General features: G+C 35.8%; 1 protein-coding gene across 1 annotated transcript; it reads right to left on the bottom strand.

Moving 5' to 3' along the window:
• Window positions 1-226: 226 nt before the first annotated feature.
• LOC132128647 (uncharacterized) lies at window positions 227-14,672 on the bottom strand. The gene is made up of 26 exons (XM_059540414.1): window positions 14,520-14,672; window positions 12,631-12,675; window positions 12,474-12,500; window positions 11,909-11,968; window positions 11,463-11,480; window positions 10,766-10,840; window positions 10,535-10,663; window positions 10,424-10,456; window positions 10,087-10,122; window positions 9,264-9,320; window positions 7,771-7,821; window positions 7,479-7,526; window positions 6,947-6,997; window positions 6,375-6,425; window positions 6,113-6,157; window positions 5,483-5,539; window positions 5,327-5,377; window positions 4,488-4,544; window positions 3,907-3,963; window positions 3,469-3,615; window positions 3,209-3,241; window positions 3,082-3,138; window positions 2,924-2,998; window positions 813-863; window positions 663-713; window positions 227-564 (listed from the first exon to the last, which is right to left on the bottom strand). Exons 1-26 carry the CDS (start codon window positions 14,584-14,586, stop codon window positions 560-562), a joined length of 1,434 nt encoding a protein of 477 aa, XP_059396397.1. The 5' UTR covers window positions 14,587-14,672; the 3' UTR covers window positions 227-559.
• Window positions 14,673-19,660: the final 4,988 nt, after the last annotated feature.

Below are 19,660 nucleotides of genomic sequence, written 5' to 3' on the forward strand. Positions count from 1 at the left end.
CCCATGTGAGAGCTCACAACATTTTGACTATTATGTCATTTTCTTAGTGTTCACTTTAAAACATTGTGTAATTTCATAACATAACATGACCTCAATACAGAATTCAAAACCACTTTTTTAGCTCGTTCTGATGCATAGTTGCTATCACTGTGCCCTTAAGCAGGACTAGGCAGTCTGTTGAAATCCTCATTGATCATAGTTGTCAAACAAACACTCAGGAGTCAGATTAGGAGGTGGAATATTTAGTGTTTCATAAGAATTAAAATAACAGTCAATGAAGTGCTTAGCATGTTTTAGTTATAAAGAGACACACAAGGGACATAAAACACTCCACTGGACAAGACAAATAAACAGACTGGGGACACATCAAGCAACATAACAATGAACATCAAAACCACACGTACACACAAAACAAACATGCACGCGCAAATGGGCACCAACACCAACACTAAAACAATATGGCAGACAAAACATGTCACGAAACTGCACAACGGTGAGGAACACTAGGCATAAAAGGGCTAAGAAAACACTGACGAGTTTAACAGCATGGCCTTGGAAATCAGCCTAGACAGAAAAAGGAAGATGAGAAGTGATGGATGAGAAAGGTAAAAGACAAAATACGCAATACGTTAAGAATACAGATCTTCTAATATATCATCTACCTTTGTAGCCATTCCCATAAATGCCACTAAGCTTGCTTCCATCCTTCTGTCCTGTTAAAAAATAATAACAATAATATAGTGAAACTAACCACACGTTAGACCTTAACAGATGTCATTAGGTTAGACATCTCATATCATTGATTTACTCACCAGCATAGGAACCCTGACCACCAGTACTTAGTGCAGCTGCATATCCAGTGCCTGTGATCAGTCCCCACAATGGTTATTAGTCAACAGCATTTATGTATTTAGTCAGTGATGTCTGTTAGGTTTTAGCATGTTAGTGGAGAAAGGATGAAGATGAGAACACAGACTGGTGGTCATTTGGCATGCATCAGTTATCAGTCAATATTAAAGATGATTTAATGATTTAAATGCATACACTACTGTTCAAAAGTTTGGGGTCATGGTTTTGAGAGAAGTCTCTTATGCTCACCCAGACTGAAAAATACAGCAACAAAACTTCAATATTGTGAAATAATATTGCAATTTAAAACAGCTGTTTTAAAACGCAATTTATTCCTGTGGTTGCAAAGCTGAATTTTCAGTTACAGTCTTCAGTGTCACATGATCTTTCAGAAATCATTCGAATATGCTGATTTGACACTCAAGTTGCTTTCTTATTACTATGAATGTTGAAAACAGTTTTGCTTTTTAATACTATTGTGGAAACTGTGATGCATTTTTTTTCAGGACACTTTGATAAATGGGAAGTTTAAAGGAGCAGTATTTATTTGAAAGAGAAATAGAATAGAAATCTTGGTATCAATTTCTATGAAGCCCGTATTTATAATACATTATGAGGGTAATCTTAAGGCATTATAATGAATGCATAATGCAATATAAAAAACCTTATTATATGCTGTATCATCTCATGAATATTAATAAGAACAGTTTTAATATATTATAATATTTACTTATTTGTGGCTATAGCTTTCAAGAGTATGATTTATAACACAATGAACAAGTTTCATCCACTTTTACAATGGATTGTTCTTCTCATAGTTATAATGTATTATAAGTCTCATATCTTGCCATTTTTCTGATGCTACTTTACTTAAAGGGGTCAGAGACCACTTATAAGTAATAATAATAATAATAATAATAATAATAATAATAAAATGTTCTCTCGAACAGCCATAAGATCAGATCAGATGAATGTGTAATATGACACATTTGCTTTGAACTATTTGTATTGTAATATCAGTTTGATTATTTTGATGGTACCCTTAAGACAAGTGTTGATAAGTAACTCTGCAACTACATATCACCTAGCAGTCATTAGAGTATTAGTATGCCTGCTACTGTAAATATATGCTAACACTTTATTTTGATGGTCAAACAACAGACAAACTGACTGTCTGTGACTTTGCAAGTACGTTAACTTATTGAGCATATTCTTGAGCTTACTAATACTCTGATGAGAGTTATTTGGCATGTAGTTGCAAAGTTGCTTATAGTCAATTGATTAAGAGGACAATCAAGATAAAATGTAACCATATAAAACAGCATTTCTTCAGTTGGAGTATTAAGCTCACATCAGTTAATTAACATCAGCTCCACAGGAAACACACAAATAACACTCCACATCTAACCACGCACAAGCGTTAGTAAGAAATGGGTCAGATCTGAAATAAACAATGTCAGGATATGATACAGTCCATTATACTGTAAATGAAGTAGATTTAATATGATGTTCATTGAGTGTAATAAATAATCATACTCTTAAACATATAACCACAAATAAGTAAGTATTATGACGTGTTATAGTTGTTGTTATGATTGGTGATGAGTTGGAACATATTAGAAGGTTTTTTTGTAATGCATTATGCATTCATTATAATGCCTTAAAAATAGCCTTATGATGTTTTAAATTTAAATTAAATTAAAAAAAAAGTTTAATTTATGCATTTAGCAGACGCTATTATCCAAAGCGACTTACAGTGCATTCAGGCTATCAATTTTTACCTATCATGTGATCCCGGTGAATCGAACCCCCAACCTTGCGCAATGCTCTACCACTTGAGCTACAGGAACACATAAATAGGTGCTTCATAGAAAGTGTTTCCGAAATATTTTATAACATTATAAATGTCCTTACAATCACTTTTGGTCCATTTAATGTATCCTTGTTGAATAAAAGTATTCACTTTCTTTCAAGGAAAAAAAAATTGCAATCAACCCCAAACTTTTTATGGAAGTGTATTTAATAGATATGTATTAGATGTATATGAATAAAAGAAAACTGCTTATATTCTCACCATATTTGGCGGCTGTCTTTGTAGCATCAGCACCCAGGCTGACTTGCTCAGCACCAAAAGGATAACCAGCATCAGCTGCAGGTAAACACATTTACACCTGTGTCACAATCAGACAGTCTATGATGTTTTCTTTTTTTCTCTTTTTGTTATCAACTTACCATCAAGCCCAGCTGCAATGACTGGTGCGTTGTAAGGAATCTGGCCTACAGCTCCGCCTGCGGCAGTAACATTTTGTAATCAATAAAAGGACTTGAAATATATTTCCCAAAAACTTCACAATATTACCTGCTAATGGCTCCATTGCTCCACCTGTACCACCTGATAGGAGACACACCATCTTTACTGTCTTTCTTATAACAGTTATCGGATCTCTGTTAGCATGTTTGGTTTATTAATACTCTTTACTCTCTTGTTTATATCATCATTCTTTTTCTGAACAGGGGACATTTGTGTTCAAGTCAAATCCTCAGGCAAAGCATCAGGATAGCCGGTAAACTGAGATTTGCATGCTGCATTTGAATAACAAAAATGTGCATTGCACGTACCCAAAGAAGTGTCTGCCCCAAGGGTTGGTATTCCTCTGTATGTAGCTCCACCATAACTACCAGCCTTGCCTTGAGGGTCAAGTCCAGCTGAGACCACAGGCTGGCCACCATAAGGCAAGGATCCAGCTCCAAGAACTCCACCAGCCCCTTTAGACAAATTAAACCAGAGGTATTATAGGAACAAGCAACCACAGCCACTAAGACATATCTAGACAAAGAAAAAGAGACATAAGCATGACTCAACCATGATCAACTGAGCTGGAAAGAGTTTTGCCACATTTGTCAATGGCAGGTGAAGTAGGAAAATGCAGTAATCTGTCAGTAAGATTTTTAAGAAATGAATGCATTAAATTGATCAAAACAACCCAAGCCCTGTTTGAACGGTTGTGTATTCAGTGTGTTTCTATTTAACTGTCATCTTCAGATGACTTTTCTTACCATATTTTCTAGACTTGGCATCAGCACCCAGGCCGGGGTTCACTACCAGTCCAAGACCTACACAAGCAGACATTGACCTCTGTGATTTCATGCAGATGATGCTGCTTCTAGTTAATGTATGCAAAACACTCGGTTTACCATTTCCATTAGTGGTATCCTAGGAGCATATTACAGTCTTGCTCAGATTATCTTAGTATTAGTATAAAAGCAATTGCACCGGCAACAGCTGATTGCTCAGTGGTCAAGCTATTGCAGTTCAGACACTTCAACCAGATTAGGCTGGAGGAGGCTATGTTCTACAATCTTGAGTAAAATAATCTTGTGTATAATCACAGGACAGAGTGCATTAAACACTGGATGAAGTGCTGACAGGTGTTTTGAATCTCTTTAGTGTGAATGCAATGCTGTTGATTACACCCATAACCTTACCAGCTATACTGTTCAGGCCAACATTATCAGCTAACACTGATGGATAAGCCGGTCCTTTAACATAATTATAATTGTCTCTCAATTATAATTATGCTTATATGTTAGTGTGACATTAGGACATGCTCCATCGTACCTATCCAGTCCAGACTCACCTGCTCCATAACCGTCTGCTGTGCCATAAACCTCACTGCCGTATCCATTGTTGTAGCCTGCTGAGAAAATATTATTAAACTCAACACTGCACAGGGTGTAAAAGTAACACAGGAAGCACCACTGTGTTTCACAGTCAAAGTCAACCTCTGTGTAACCAAGGTGATTCGGAAAAAAAAAAGAGCATAACATAGAGTGTGAAATTTTGGGTGTTTCTTGCACAAACTGGCACGCCAATGTTTGGGCAAGAACTCAGATGCAGAGGTCTTAGAGGAGCACTTTGGTTCTAGAGCAGCTCTTGGCTTTGTGCTGAAGCAGCAGGCCTCTGATCTGACCACAATCGTGCTTAATGCATCATGCAATGCATAACAACAACGTTATGATATTATGAAAGGTTTTACTAGGGTACTAACAGAGACAAGAATAGAAAAATCATTAGAAGAAACAAAGGACAATATTTAAACATCTAAAGTAGTTGTCATAGTTTTTACTCCAGTAACTATTTTTCAGGGCAGATCTATATCAACAGCCATAGAAAAGTGGAAAAAATAATAATAATTCATAAAAATTTAGGATTATTTGTCAATAATCAGGTTTTCATTTAAAAGTTTGGGGACTCTAAACATATTTTAGTGTTTTTGAAAGTTTTGAATATTTTTTATAAATCTTTTGCACAAAAAAAGTTTACGAACTGCTTTAGAAAACACACCTTTATTTAATTAGACTTTAAACTCAAAAAAAAAAAAAAAAAAAAAAAAAAACTTCACAGTTGCTGATATGCAGCCCTTGTGACAACTCGCCCCGTCTCCTCTATATAATGAACAAAATAGATATTATTTACCAATCTGCTTTCCTGCTCGAACTCCCTGTGGGTATCCACCTGCCCCTAGACCTGTATCAGCAAAAAACAACAAAAAAAATATTGGTAGCTTTAGCAAAATATGATTATTATAGAGCTTGTTAGAGAGAAAAACAAAAGTTCACAATTTCTAGATACCTGCTCCATAACCGTCAGTTAAACCAGCTCCAAGATAACCAGCACCAAGGCCGTATCCTGCCAACAAAATATCAACTATGAACATTTAGCCACTAGTAACAAAAATCATGGCCATCACAGAATAATGTGATCGTTCAGGGGCCTGTGGGTCAGAGTAATCATGCAAGGCGAATTCACAGTGTGTGTGACTGGTCCATATGTGTGGCCTGTGGGAGAGAAGTTAGCATGCATTGGGCACACATCAGCACAAAGGCAGATATAAAGATAAAGGCTCAGGTGAAGCATATAAAAAGAAAAGAGAACAGCCCCAAGAAATAGATGAGGCATTAGTCCAGCACGCACACACACACACACACACACACACACACACACACACACACACACAGAAACCTTTCTGAACAGCTGTGGTACAGAAAAGCACTTATTCATAGACCTGCAGCTGCAATGAGTTCATGATGAGGGGTGCATTTTCCAGTCTACAATCATTAACACACTAACATGTCAAATGCCATATATACAATTCATTGGATGACAGCTGGAATACTGTGTTGATTTTAGACTGGAGAAAACAGCACCTCGTGACATGCATTCAGCCATAAACCGGTGACATTTTAATAGGAAGACGTTTACCCATATTGGATGGTTCGGTGCCCTGTCCATTAGGCAAAACTGGTCCTGTATTGTATTACAACAGTGGTTTATCTCAATACAGAGAATCCAACATCACCTATATGCTTATTCTTTAAAAACAATCTTTTTGCATGCATTTCCTTCCACTCACTCTCCCTTTACTTCCAACGAATATAAACATATTAATCACAGAAATGTTCCACTGATTACTTGCAGATAGGAACAGATCATTTGTATGCTATAAAGGCAATAAAAACTTTACCATTGTTAATAATTCCTCGTCCATTATTCATATCTGCTGCTGGACCATAGCCTACAGATCATAACAGTGGTTATCTACACAATGCACACAATCTTGTACCAACAGTTTTGATTAATAGACATCTATACTACATTACAAAAGTCCGGGGATGATAAAGGTATTATAAGCTAAAATAACATGTGATGGTTTCAACACAAAAATATGAACTGTTTTCCACATTGATAATAATGAGAAATGTTATTTGAGCAGCAAATCAGCATATTAGAATGATTTCTGATGTGACACTGAAGACTGGAGTAACGATGCTTCACAGGAATAAATAACATCATAAAATTCATATTAAAATATGAAATTGTAGTAGTATTCCACAATATTTATGTTTTATTGCATTTTGGAACAAATGAATAAAGCTGTGGTTAGCATAAGGGAGGGACTTAAATATCCTAACAACCCCAAACTTCTGAACGGTAGTGTAAGACAACAAAGATAAGAATTTGAAATAGAATTACATTTTTTTTTTACAGTCTGGTGTGTTCTGATTAGCTTTAATTCAGCTGTTGGAATGTGTTTACCCTTAATTTGAGCTCTCATTCCATTGGTCACTCCTGGTCCTGAGGGGAAACCTATTGAGCGCAGCTACAGTTACTATATTAGTCCCATTACTTAAAACCCACAATTTTGACTTGCCTAAGCCATAAGAGGACACTGTACACAACTGTATACTAACTATCTGTCTGACGTCTCATGTCACTGTTTCCAATGTCCAAACACTCTGGCAGATGCCAGAAAAAAATATATAAAAAATATATATAAAATGAACTTAAATCTCAGATGGCCACTGTTTATAAATCCTTAAATATTAGTGTCCAAGGTACTGTAGTGTATGAGTTTTTAAAAGTTTATCTTACATGTGTCTTATGAATAAACAGTGTCGAGATTCTCAACTGAAACGAGCAGAGACTTGGACACAGAAACAGTTTTTCTCATGTCACGGCTTAACAAGCGGATAAACACTCGACTATATACTACAGCTATGTCAATCATATTATACAACAATGAATCTTTCAAATATGAAGTCCCACATACATCTGGGATGAGTTTTACCATTGGCTATAGCACCCTGTCCATTAGGGACCCCTCCGCGACTGTAACCTAAACACCATAACACCAGTTAACATTCACCAAGACACTATCAACATAGCAGCTGCTACTGTTACAAGAGCATAAGACAAAAAATCAACACATTTCAGGATAGGCATGTATTGTATAGTGAGATAAAAGGAAGCAATGTGCCACTCATCATGCAGTGTAAATTGCTAAAATATTGTAACTAAAAAGCCAGACTAAAAAAGCTTTAAAAAGCATGAAAGCCACACGTGGAGGTGCTGAGGTTTACCATTGCCCCTCTCTCTCTGTGACACGGGCTGGCCAGCTCTAGGCCCAACACCTGTGGATACAGACACATCAGCTGGAGCCAAAGATTTCAAGGGTGAGAAAGATATTAAGCAACATAATTGTGAATGACACTTATTAGGGTGTTAACTTGACCCTGGTCGAGTACTGAGTCAGCATGCATTCTAACTTCTCAAACATCTATGCAAAGGTGCACAGGATAGTGATTCATGGTGTGAGAGATAAAGTTCACAACAAATATCTAATGCACAACAAGCTACCTCTATTGTGTCACAGCAAAATGACAGAATTACACAATAGATGCTCACAGAAGCAGGCACACAACATCTGAAGTAGGTGCAAAACCACCACATGACCAAAAAAGTGGCTACTCAATGGAACTGCACAATCGTGCTTCCTACATTATCTGGGAAAAAAGCTACAAAGCTGTAACTGGGACAGTACCCTTTCAAAAAGTACTAGATGGTCCTTATCTAAACACAATTTTATTCAGTGGGTGGAACAATCTGGATTTACGGACCTATACTGCTTTTGTTGATGAGCAACCAATGCATGAATGAAAAATATGATTTAGACCTGTAAAATCTACTGACTCAAACATCTACATGTTCCTCAACTTTTCCTCTAATCTTTTTGCACGAGAGAGAAAAAAAAGCCCCCTGCTGGCTGGACAACTGAATTGAACCTCAGACCTGAAACTGATAATAAAGATTATAGACTAGCTTGGGGTCTTTTTGTGCTCTAAACCTCTAAACCTTCCTAAACCAGCAAAGAATCCCAAACTGACTCAAACATCAACAAAAATCCAACAAGCTCAAACAGCCTATATTACGCTTAACAAGCAAAAAGGGCTGAGAGAACAAAACGATGACAAATTTTATAATATAATATTATATATATTATATAACATATAATACTAATAGACAGATTAATACACCTACACACATACATACACATTTTTTAAATAAAAAAAATCTTAATCTAATATTATTGCCTTTCAAGGAATATTATATATATATTAAATATTAAATACACATCTAAAACATTCCTAAATCAATATACTTACTTATATCAATATATTTACTTGAGAAGCACAGTTTTTTTTACAACTTTATCAATATTAATTGACTTTATGATTTAAACAACAATAAAAACTATAATAACTATTTGCAGAAATATATTTTTTTCTTTTTTAAAGCATTAAGTCACCACATTTTTATATATATTTAGATTTTTTAAATATATATTTAGATGTCAATTTGTTTCTCAGGTAAATGTATCTTGATTTAAGAATGTTTATATATTTTTTATTTGTTGTGTGGTAGTTGTTTTTTTTTTTTTTGTCTGTATGTCTCATTTCGGCTGTTTCTGCAGTTACAAAAGGAAAAAAACATGAATGAATATCTATTAATTTTGATGACGTGTGAATGGGAATTACCCTATCCCTAAAGGAAATGAGAGATTTGGAGGCTTTACCCAGTTTTGATGGTTTTGAGCCTTGCCCTGTGGGTGTGCCAGCTGGTACACCATATCCTGAAGACCACAAAATTATTAATGTCAGTTTCACAGCTATGATACACCAAATCTAGATAAGCCTTTCGTTTTTTGACATGTTTTGTAAGAGCATGCATATTACAACACTGATTTAACATAGGCTCTAACACTTTGACCAGCAGACACAACTGCTGCTGTGCCATATCACAAAAAAGCTCAAACAATAATGCTCATTAGATGCAAAAGCACACACAAACAATTACTGCAATTAAACAAACAAAGAGATGACACTTGCATAAATCATCCAGTATTTCCAACACGACAGCACCTATACGATGTCCAAACAGACAACCATCCACATCCACCAACATGAAACTGATAGCACAAGACATCTGCATATTCTCTAAAAACTCACTAGCTCATCCACAATAATAAACCGTGTGACTAGTGTCACTGTCACAGTGAAGTGGCTTTTGAACGTTTATGTATGCACGTACGTAATAAAACAAGGATAAAAGTCTAGAAATGATTCTGCAAACAATTATCTGTAGGCAAGGTGCATGCCCTCCTGCAGTGTCTATCAAATTTTCACTTTACCACTAAAACACCCAATACTGCAGAAATCTGAAATAAAGAAAATATTATGGAGGAAAAAGGGTCCAACTGTTTCCTGGAATAAAGTGGATAAAGTTAGTCAGTTGAGGCTGCTGTAGCGACCAGAGTAAACAACAAAACCTTTTCAGACCCCTGAGTTTAGTTAAACACACACATTTTCCTAATGCTTTGACAAGGAGAGGTTACATACCGCGTCCAGCGGCGGGGTATCCTCCTGCCCCATAGCCTGGCAACAAAACAAGAGAGATGTTAAGGTTACAGAAAGAAGAAGTAAATGCCTGTTTAGTGGAAGTCTCTCATGGTAGACACATACACTCCCACTCCCACACATCTTCATCAGAAACATGACACCTAATCATGGCAAATGGACAGCATATATCACTACGTGTGAAAGATTTTAATCAAAGCACAAGGTCACATTTTGATTGGTTAGATCGGATCCAATCTGCTACACAACCTTCAGGTCGGAAAGAGATGGCATCAAACTGGAATGTGTCATTTAATGTTAATTGATTTGGGTCACTCACCTAGCTGTGCTCCATAGCCGTTACTGGTGTAACCTAGAAAATATCAAAATCAAACAGTGAGTAAGTGTTGCAAGAGTCCTTCTGAACTGAAAGCAAATGAGCAGCTCTCACCTCTTCCTCCGAGGTTCCCTGCTGGATAACCTAAAGCTGCTCCCAGCCCATTGCCTAGGCCATACCCTGTGCCGAGTCCCAGCCCAGCAGTCCCAAGGCCAGTCCCGAGGCCAGTCCCAAGGTTTGCAGCTAAGACCAAAATAGCAGGATTGTGTTGATGAATGCAAGAATTATAAATCCATCAGACGTAGAAACTGATATCTGCCCATTATAGTTTTAGGAAGGACATACCTCCTCCATAACCTCCGAGTGTTCCATATCCTTGTTTCAGGCCTCCTCTGATTGCAGTGGGTCTGTATGCCATCCCTAAAAGACACCATGCTCATTACACATACTACACACACATGCACATACTGTAATAACACAGACTATTGCACACATTTACAAACTGTTTGAGTGCATTTTGCAATAGTTCGGGGCCAGTATACCTTTTTTTTAACTAATACTTTTATTCAGCAAGTACACAGTAAAATTAACAAAAGTGACTAAAAAGATACTTATAATGTTACAAAAGATTTATATTCTTTACAGTTTTTTAAAAAACTTTCTATTAATCAAAAAAGGTATCACTGATTCCACAAAAATCTTAAACAGCAAAAGTGTTTCCAATACTGAAAATAATAAGAAATGTTTCTTGATCATCAAATCAGAATATAAGAATGATTTCTGAAGGATCCTGTGACACTAAAGACTGGAGTAATGATGCTGAAAATACAGCTTAGCATCACAGGAATAAATGACATTTTAAACTATTCTGCAGGAGAGAAAAGTTATTTTGAATTGTAATAATATTTCACAATGATAACTGTGTTTTTTGCTCAATAAAATAAAGTATTTATTAGCATCTGAGACCTCCTTCACAAACATCGTACAGATCGCAAACTTTTGAACGGCAATGTACACAAAATAAAATGCAGAATAAATTTACCTCCAAGATAACGACCAGCTGTTTGTGAGAAAAAAGAGAAAAAAAATTAAATGATTGGTATGACAGAATCCAAAAGATTAACACTCAATTTTTGTAAATAAATAAACAAATACAGTAACACTTTAGCATTGGGAACAATTCTCACTGTTAACTAGTTGCTTATTAGCATGCCTATTATAAGCACATTGGCTGTTTATTAATACTTAAAAAGCACTTTCTGCGTGACCATATTCTGTATCCCCAATGCCTGAAATTAACAACTGCCTCACTAGATGTTAATAAGCATAAAATTAAGACTTTACTGAGGCAAAAGTAATAGCGAGAATTGTGATCACAAATACATTGTCTCTTTTTCAAAGTCAGTTCTGTGTATTTTGGCATGTGTTAAATCAAAGGTCAATTGTAAATCTTTATTTATTGTTTGTACATATTTTCATCTAAATCACCTGTTTTTCCTGGCTTGCCTGCCCCATAGCCACGGGCTCCGAGGATACCAGCCACTGGACCTGACAGTACAGAAATCAAAGAAAGATAAGATAACCTTTGCACTCACATAAGCAAATTGTTCATTGGATTCAGCAGCATCCATCAGGTTATTTATCAGATTTGTTAATAGGGAACAAGACAGGTAGAACCTTGAGATCATCAACTCAAAACCTGTTAAAAGTTCCGAGGACCAAGCCAAGCCAGAAGGGGTAGTTGGGGTAGTTGCTCCAAAACTTTGGAATAGCTTACTACCATCACATGTTAGGGACGCTGATTCTGTACATGTTTTTAAAGTACAACTTAAGACACACTTGTTTGAAATGACTTATTCATCTATTTGATGATAATGATTATTACTATTTATATATATATATATATATATATATATATATATATATATATATTTTTTTTTTTTTTTTTTTTATCAGTTTGTCCTAATATTGTTGTATTGTTTTATTGAGATGGTCAACATGTGTTGTTTGAATGTTGCTATACAAATAAAAGTGACATTGACATTGACATTACCTCCAGACTTTACACCGACACCAGGACCTACAGAGAAAAGAAAGAAGGCCGGATTGATAAAGAAACTCATCATGTGAGGTAATGTTCTGACCTCTAACCCTCTATAATATCTCACAGAAACACTATATATATACAGAAATGAAAAAGCACCAAATACCTCGACTCGCCAATCTTCCCAGAGCTCCAGTCTGTGGCCTAACTCCTTTAAAACAAGGAAATAAAAAACTGTGTAAAAGCTTTTAGCCTAAAAAAAAAAGAATAATATATTTTGAATACCACATTCAAAAATAAAAATACCATAATTTTGGAGATTTACCATGGAAATACCATGTTTTCTGACAAACCTTCTATGCAAGTAGTTATTATGGCCAACATAATATTAACTGATAACATTACTATACTAATGCCATAAGTTTTAAAGAGCAGGGCTCTTGAAGGTCGTAAATAATACTCCAGCAGAGGGTGCTCAAATAGATTTAGGTACTTCTCAGTTAGTGAGATTAGCTCCAGTCTGAATTCTGAGAAATCAACCTATAAAACTTCCATTGTTGGGAAACTATGTCAGTTGACGTAGTAATAGATTAATGTGTGAATTTCATTGAACTAACCACTGTGTGTGCATATTTGGGACAGGCCTCCACTGATGCCCAGAAAGTGTAAGGACAAAATGGTCTGTGTCTCGGCCGTATAAACTCAGGGCTGACAGAAGGACGACAAATTTTGACCACCGCTGTCACCTTCAGGCACTGGGTTTTGATCTTCAGACATGAAATACGACTGTTTAAGTTGCGGTCAGTGTATATCCAGGCAAACTCAGACGCGTTGAGCCATGTCTCCATTTATCACACTCGTCAGACATTTAACATGGAATCGTTATGTGCATTTTATTATGTCATTTCCTAGACACCTTTTATTCTGACGTACAAACATTCGTGGCTGTTGGCTGAACGTTTAATGACGCAATAATGCCTCAAGATGACTGAAGAAGACAGTGTGGCTTGAACTACTGAAGTTTTGTCTGTCAAGTATCAATAGGTGGCATTTGTTTTTCTCTACAAGGTGCAGAAAAGTAGAAAATAATTTGTTTCCTTCCTCACTGGCACTAGATAAAGAAAAGCACCACTCTTCAGTGATTACTTCACCCCAGTGTTGCATTTACAGTGTTGCAATATTAAATGGGGAAAACGATTAACAGTTATAAACCTAAAATTTATATTTCTGTTTAATCTAATAGTGCATTGGAAGTATATGCAAACACATGGTTAAAAACATTTACAAACTTATAATTTTTCTGTTTTCTAATATAACCTTGTGTATTGACATGTAGCCTATAAATAAAAAGGTGTAAACGTCTAAGCAGATATAAATATGTCATTCTGAAGTTCTATTTTATTGAAATCTCAATTCTCAAAGGAACAAGAATTGAGAACTAATGCATTCTATTTATTTACCCAAAATATATTTCAACTGGATTTCCCAAACGTTTTGTCATCCGAAATCTCTTGGACATGAGATTCTCTTATGCCATGACATGGAGGTAAACAAATAAAATATTACATCTTTTGTAATAAATGTTTAACTTTGCTTCTACTGTTAATTCATTCATTTTAATTACATGTTAATTCATTATTAGCTATTCACCAACTCATAAACCCCCTGCATATATTAAACAAACAAAGTCAAATATTTGTAAAGTGTTTTATCAATAAACTGCTGGAATCTGTCAACATTATTAGAAATTCAAAGCGGCATTCAGATAGCAAAAGCATTGCATGATTGGTCTCTCCACCTACATATTGCTCTGCTTTAAACAAAAATGCAATTTTCTCAGCAACCAAACATATGTACCTTATATCTGGAATTAGCCTCACAACCTTAGTGCCACTACATAGATTCTTTTTTTATCATAATTTGCATTTTAGATTAAAATCATTTAGTCAAAATTACAATTATTTGGCCCCATGGGTGTCCCAATATGGTAACAAGCATTTCTATTCTCCCCTTAAATCTCTTCTACAAGCCCTTCAGAAGACACGTCTAACTTACCTCCTTGTATGGTGCTCTGTACCAGCCACAGGACCAGTGAGGTCTGCAGGATCGCACAAACCAGCATACTGGCAGACAGACAGACAGATAGACTTGGTATTAGCAAATAGCTGAAAATGCACACAGGTGAATTGAGAGTCAAGCAACCCCAGCTGAAAGCAGTACCACTGGCCAATTTACCCGCCAGGCCTTTATTTATTCTGTCTTTATTTATTTATCATGTCTCTCCTCTGACCGGCCCTGCCCTCTGCTCTTCTATTGGGCACCCCCTAACACAACTGCCCTTTCTCTCACTCCTCGTCCCATTCTACCACCTCCTTTTCTCATGCTCTACCAAGCCTGAAGAAGACAGCCGGCTTCATCCAGATTCCCGATATACATACACTCTTAATTAAAAATAAAGGTTCTTTATTGCCTTCAGTGATTACAGTATATATATATATATATATATATATATATATATATATATATATATATATATATATATATATATATATATAAATATATATATCCATGGAACCTTGCAAGTGCAGAAAAGACTCCTTCTAGTCAAAAAAGTTTATTTAGATTTTTCAAATTAGCTTCAAAATGGTTCTTTTAGGAACTGTTCACTGAAAGGTTCTTTTGGGAACCAAAAATGATTTCTATTTAATCCTCACAAACACACTCCTTCAGAAACTTTATTTTTTGCATTATGAGTGTATTTTTTCATTGCGTCCCGGTAACTGAAAGCCATCTCTCCTTTATCAAAGTGAAAATTTCCTCAAAGGACTTCAGTATTATGGTAATATTGTTTTTAGGGTGATTGTTTTGTATGTTATACACTTTATATACACTAGATGCCAATAAAGAACCTTCATTTATAAAAGTGTAGTGACATTTTTATTTCCTTAGTGAGATAATATACAGGTAATATTATTAAATAAATTCAACTAAAACAATGCCATATGTTCATGTATTTATTGGTAGGATAATTAGTAGTAATCTAGATCATATAACAATAACATGTGAACATAGTTTTTTTTTTTTGCTGTCTGTTTAAGGGCTAAGCATTGACACAAAGATCAGATTCTATGAGTGCTTACACACCTCACACTGAGAATCCAGTGCTAAGATTTACAGTAGTAAAAACACCATGTGAGACACTGCAGTAGCTTCTGTTTGCAATGATTCAGAAAAAAAAAATATATATATAGGTTATGGGTGTTCTTTTTGTTTTCATTAACTTTGTCCTCAGATGTTCATTTGCTTCCCCTTTAAGCCCTCAAAAATACCCAAGCTACCTCTTAAAGATTTTCAAAAAGATCCCATTTTCCTGATGGACATTATATGAGCATGTATGTAATATTAAGAATCACAGAAAATGCATTAAAGGAAATAAAAGCACACACTTAATTAATTTAGACAAGATTAACATCCATTTGTTAAGAAAAAGGAAAGTAGTTTTATGTTTAGTTGACTTTCATACTGTTTCACACTGTTTCCTAAGCAGGCATTTGTCTAATGAGTTAGATTCAATTAGGCAGGCTTGAGGCTTGTGACACACAGAGCAGACAATCTTGTGATGAAAAGAGCCAAATGGAGGAAGGACAGGTCCACTCTGTTGTGTATAAGTTTAAGGTTATTACCTGAGCTCCAGACAGGTTTGTCTAGTAGTTTTCTGTAGCTTGTGACTTTGTTTTATTTACAAACCGTGTAAATGTCCTGCTAGTGAGGATTTGTACATATAAAAGAGGAATAATACAAACCAGTGTAGGATGTGGAGAAGCAAAGTTCCACATTAAGCACTTATAAAAGCTTGTTTTCAACAAGAAGACAGTCACTGGCAGAAACACAGTCCAGTGAAGTCATATTTGAACAGCAATTTAAAGCCTCCAGCTACGACGTCATCAGCCGTTTATTTCGACTTTTGAGTTTATTTCGACGTTTTCTGTCAGCATTCGTTCTTTTCCGCATTTTTGTTTTCAAAGGCATGAAGAACCACCTTGCACTGAACACAGAACATGCTCTGTAAACCACAGTCGTCAGGTTCATGCTTTTCACTCACCCTTTTTCTTGGACAATCTATTTGTTTTATCATCTTTAGCAATGCAAACACAGACACTCGTCAGACAGAATGCACACATAAACAGGTGTAAAACTAGACTAATTACTTTTTACCATCCATCCATCTCCAATCTTGTTTATATGAGTGTCCTGTCTGATGGGTGTCTATGTTGACTTCATATTATATGAGGAGTATGACGAATGATGAATATGCTCATTAAACACTCAATATGCTTGTTTGGACAATATTAACTTGGCTTTTCCCTCTGGAAAAGGCTTTAGCAGAGTTAATTCTCTACAGTAACAATCTTGTCTTTAATAACTGACATTTAATATTGTTTATTTATGTTGTTTTTTTCTGTTTTTAATAGATGTAGACAGCAGTCCCAACACAAAGTCTGTCCCAAAAACCTAGGAAACTTAATTTGTGCCACCTCATAAAACACCTTATTTTCGCCAAAAATTTTAAGTCAACAATGCAATGCAATGCCAGCATGCAATGAATTTAGCTAAATAAATAAATAAATCCACACAATCTAAGGTGACCGATGAAACAAGAGAATTTTTTTATATTATGAATACAATTCCAATTCAGTCGTTTCTGAACGATATTGCTTTAATAAGATAAGTAACTGAAAACCACAAATTTAAAAAAATCTAAAAAGTGAAAATTGTCATTGTTTACTCAATAACACATTAACACAAAAAAATATTTTAAATATATATATTTCCAAACTAACCTCCATTTTCCCCATCATTTGCTCCAAAACACATTAACGCATTAAAGTCAAAAGGAACTGAAATTGTTTAGGTACCACATTTTCCAAAAATATATTTCAACAGAACAAATAAAGACATGCAGGTTTGGAATGACATGAAGGTATGTAAAAGATGAATTTTCAAGTTTGGGTGAACTATCTCTAAAGTATTGCTTCATTCCACATCACACTAGGTTTAGGACCAGTGCTAATGTGTTGCAAACATGTGCACAACCAGTGTCCCATGAACTCAGCTACCTGGTTAATTTATTCAAAAGATTTCATTGCAGACAGTGCACAAATTCAAATGCCAGATAATCAGGATAAGACCAGTGTTACGTTGTTAAAGTTACAAACAAAGAAGTCTTCAAATGGTGACACTGAGATTATGTGCACACAATCCTGACACAGGTGTAGAGAGAGACAGGCCTGATCTTTGGGCTCTGTTGTCCACTTAAATGGACACCCAGACACTAACCACAAGCCACCCAGAAGCTTGGAGCAGAAAGACCACAGCATAATACCTGATAGCTGGTGTCAGACCCATTAATAAGCAAATTTACCATTTCTAAATATACCTCACACGCAGTTTGAGGCCCGCAGGAGTTTGACTGTGTGCCATCACCACAGAAGAGGTGAAGATAAATAATCACAGGGAAATTCACTCTTTGTGAATGCTTTTGCACATATGTGTAAGAATGTGTGTGTTTTGGTGTAAATGACAAAGCTTACGAGTGTTTATTACTTTTATTGCACTGAAACAGTCTTCTGTGCTCATGCTGCATAATAAACTCTCGCAGAGTAACTCTACACACACCTAGTATTTCTGTGGCACGACGCTGCATGTTTTTAGCCCTGCATGTCACTCTGCCTGCACCTGTGCTGTGTTAGCGTTTCGCTCCACAGTGTGTAGCATAAACGGTGGGAACACACACTGAACCACTGAAACATGCTCATTTTTTACTTTACAAAGCAATTTTGACTTGTTTGTCAAAATATATGGTTAATGTTAGTCATCGTCAATATCTGAAGTTAAGGGCCCAGCAAAGCTTAATACTGTAAGTTCATAAGTATTTTTCAGATACCATTTTTCACAGTCTTACTGTCAAAACTAAAAAGTAAATGTCATCTGGAGAGACAGACAGACAGACAGATAGATGAATGGACAGGCAGACAGACAGACGGAGAGACAGAGAAAATTTAGGATTTGTCCATCAGTAATATTCCTGCTTTCCGGTATCCCACTGACACAGTCAGACAGAGACAATATTAGTGTTATATTCCTCCATGTCAAAGATTTGCTCAAGTTGTCTACAGGAAGACGTCTTTACTAAAAACAGACAAGCACAGTCCTGTCCTGATCCAAGACACACAGAGTAATGAGACAGCAAGAAAGGGGAACATGGAGGTCAAAGACAGACAGAAAGCTAATACTGTATGTTTTTTTAAGTTAGAGAAAGGTTACAACAATACTTATTTATTTATTTTTAAATACACATTGTTTAAGAATCTGTTATAGATGTAGCCTACAAACACCGTCTTTCAAAATTCTGTAGTTGTTTTTTTTAAGTCAAGGTTGCATTTATTTAATCAAAAACACACAATTACATTTTTTACGCTTTTGGGAGACATAAAAATTTAGTTAGCTTTTTTGTTAGCGCCATGCTCTACTGTTTGAGCTACAAAACATTCTGTAAAAACAGTAACTTTTAAATATTAACACAATTTAAAACTATTTAACTATTTTCCATTGTAATATATTTTTAAATGTAATTTATTCCTGTGATGGCAAAGTGTCACAGGAAATCATTTTAATAAGCTGCTCTGGTGCTCAAGAAACATTTCTTATTACTATCAGTGTTGAAAACAGTTGTGCTGCTAAATATTTTTGTGAAACCTTTTGTAACATTAGAAATGTCTTTACTGTCACTGAATAATTTAATGCATCCTTTCAAAAACAAAAACAAAACAAAAAACATGACATGACATGAAAATCACTTTATAGCCTGTCTTCTGTATCTCAGCACCCAAACCTTCGAATCCCATCCCAACCATCTCTGCGATGTCTTGCCTTTTTTTGACATTCTCTATTTTGATCCCCGTTTCTTTTCCTCTGCCAATCTGCCTGCCAGACGGACCTACTACAGTGCCCATTCCACACAGGAAACCTCCATCCCACCGTAAAACCTCTGACCACATAGCAATGCTGAGTTCCTTTATCACAGCATGTGCAGCCAAACAGACTGGAATGAAGACACATGCTTGACCAGTAGGTGAAAAACACAGTGGCTGTGAAAATATCAGAAAGAAGAAGGCGGCGGCGAAAAATAGTCTTGT

The sequence above is a fragment of the Carassius carassius genome, chromosome 1, assembly GCF_963082965.1.
Source record: "Carassius carassius chromosome 1, fCarCar2.1, whole genome shotgun sequence".
Lineage (NCBI taxonomy): Eukaryota > Metazoa > Chordata > Actinopteri > Cypriniformes > Cyprinidae > Carassius > Carassius carassius.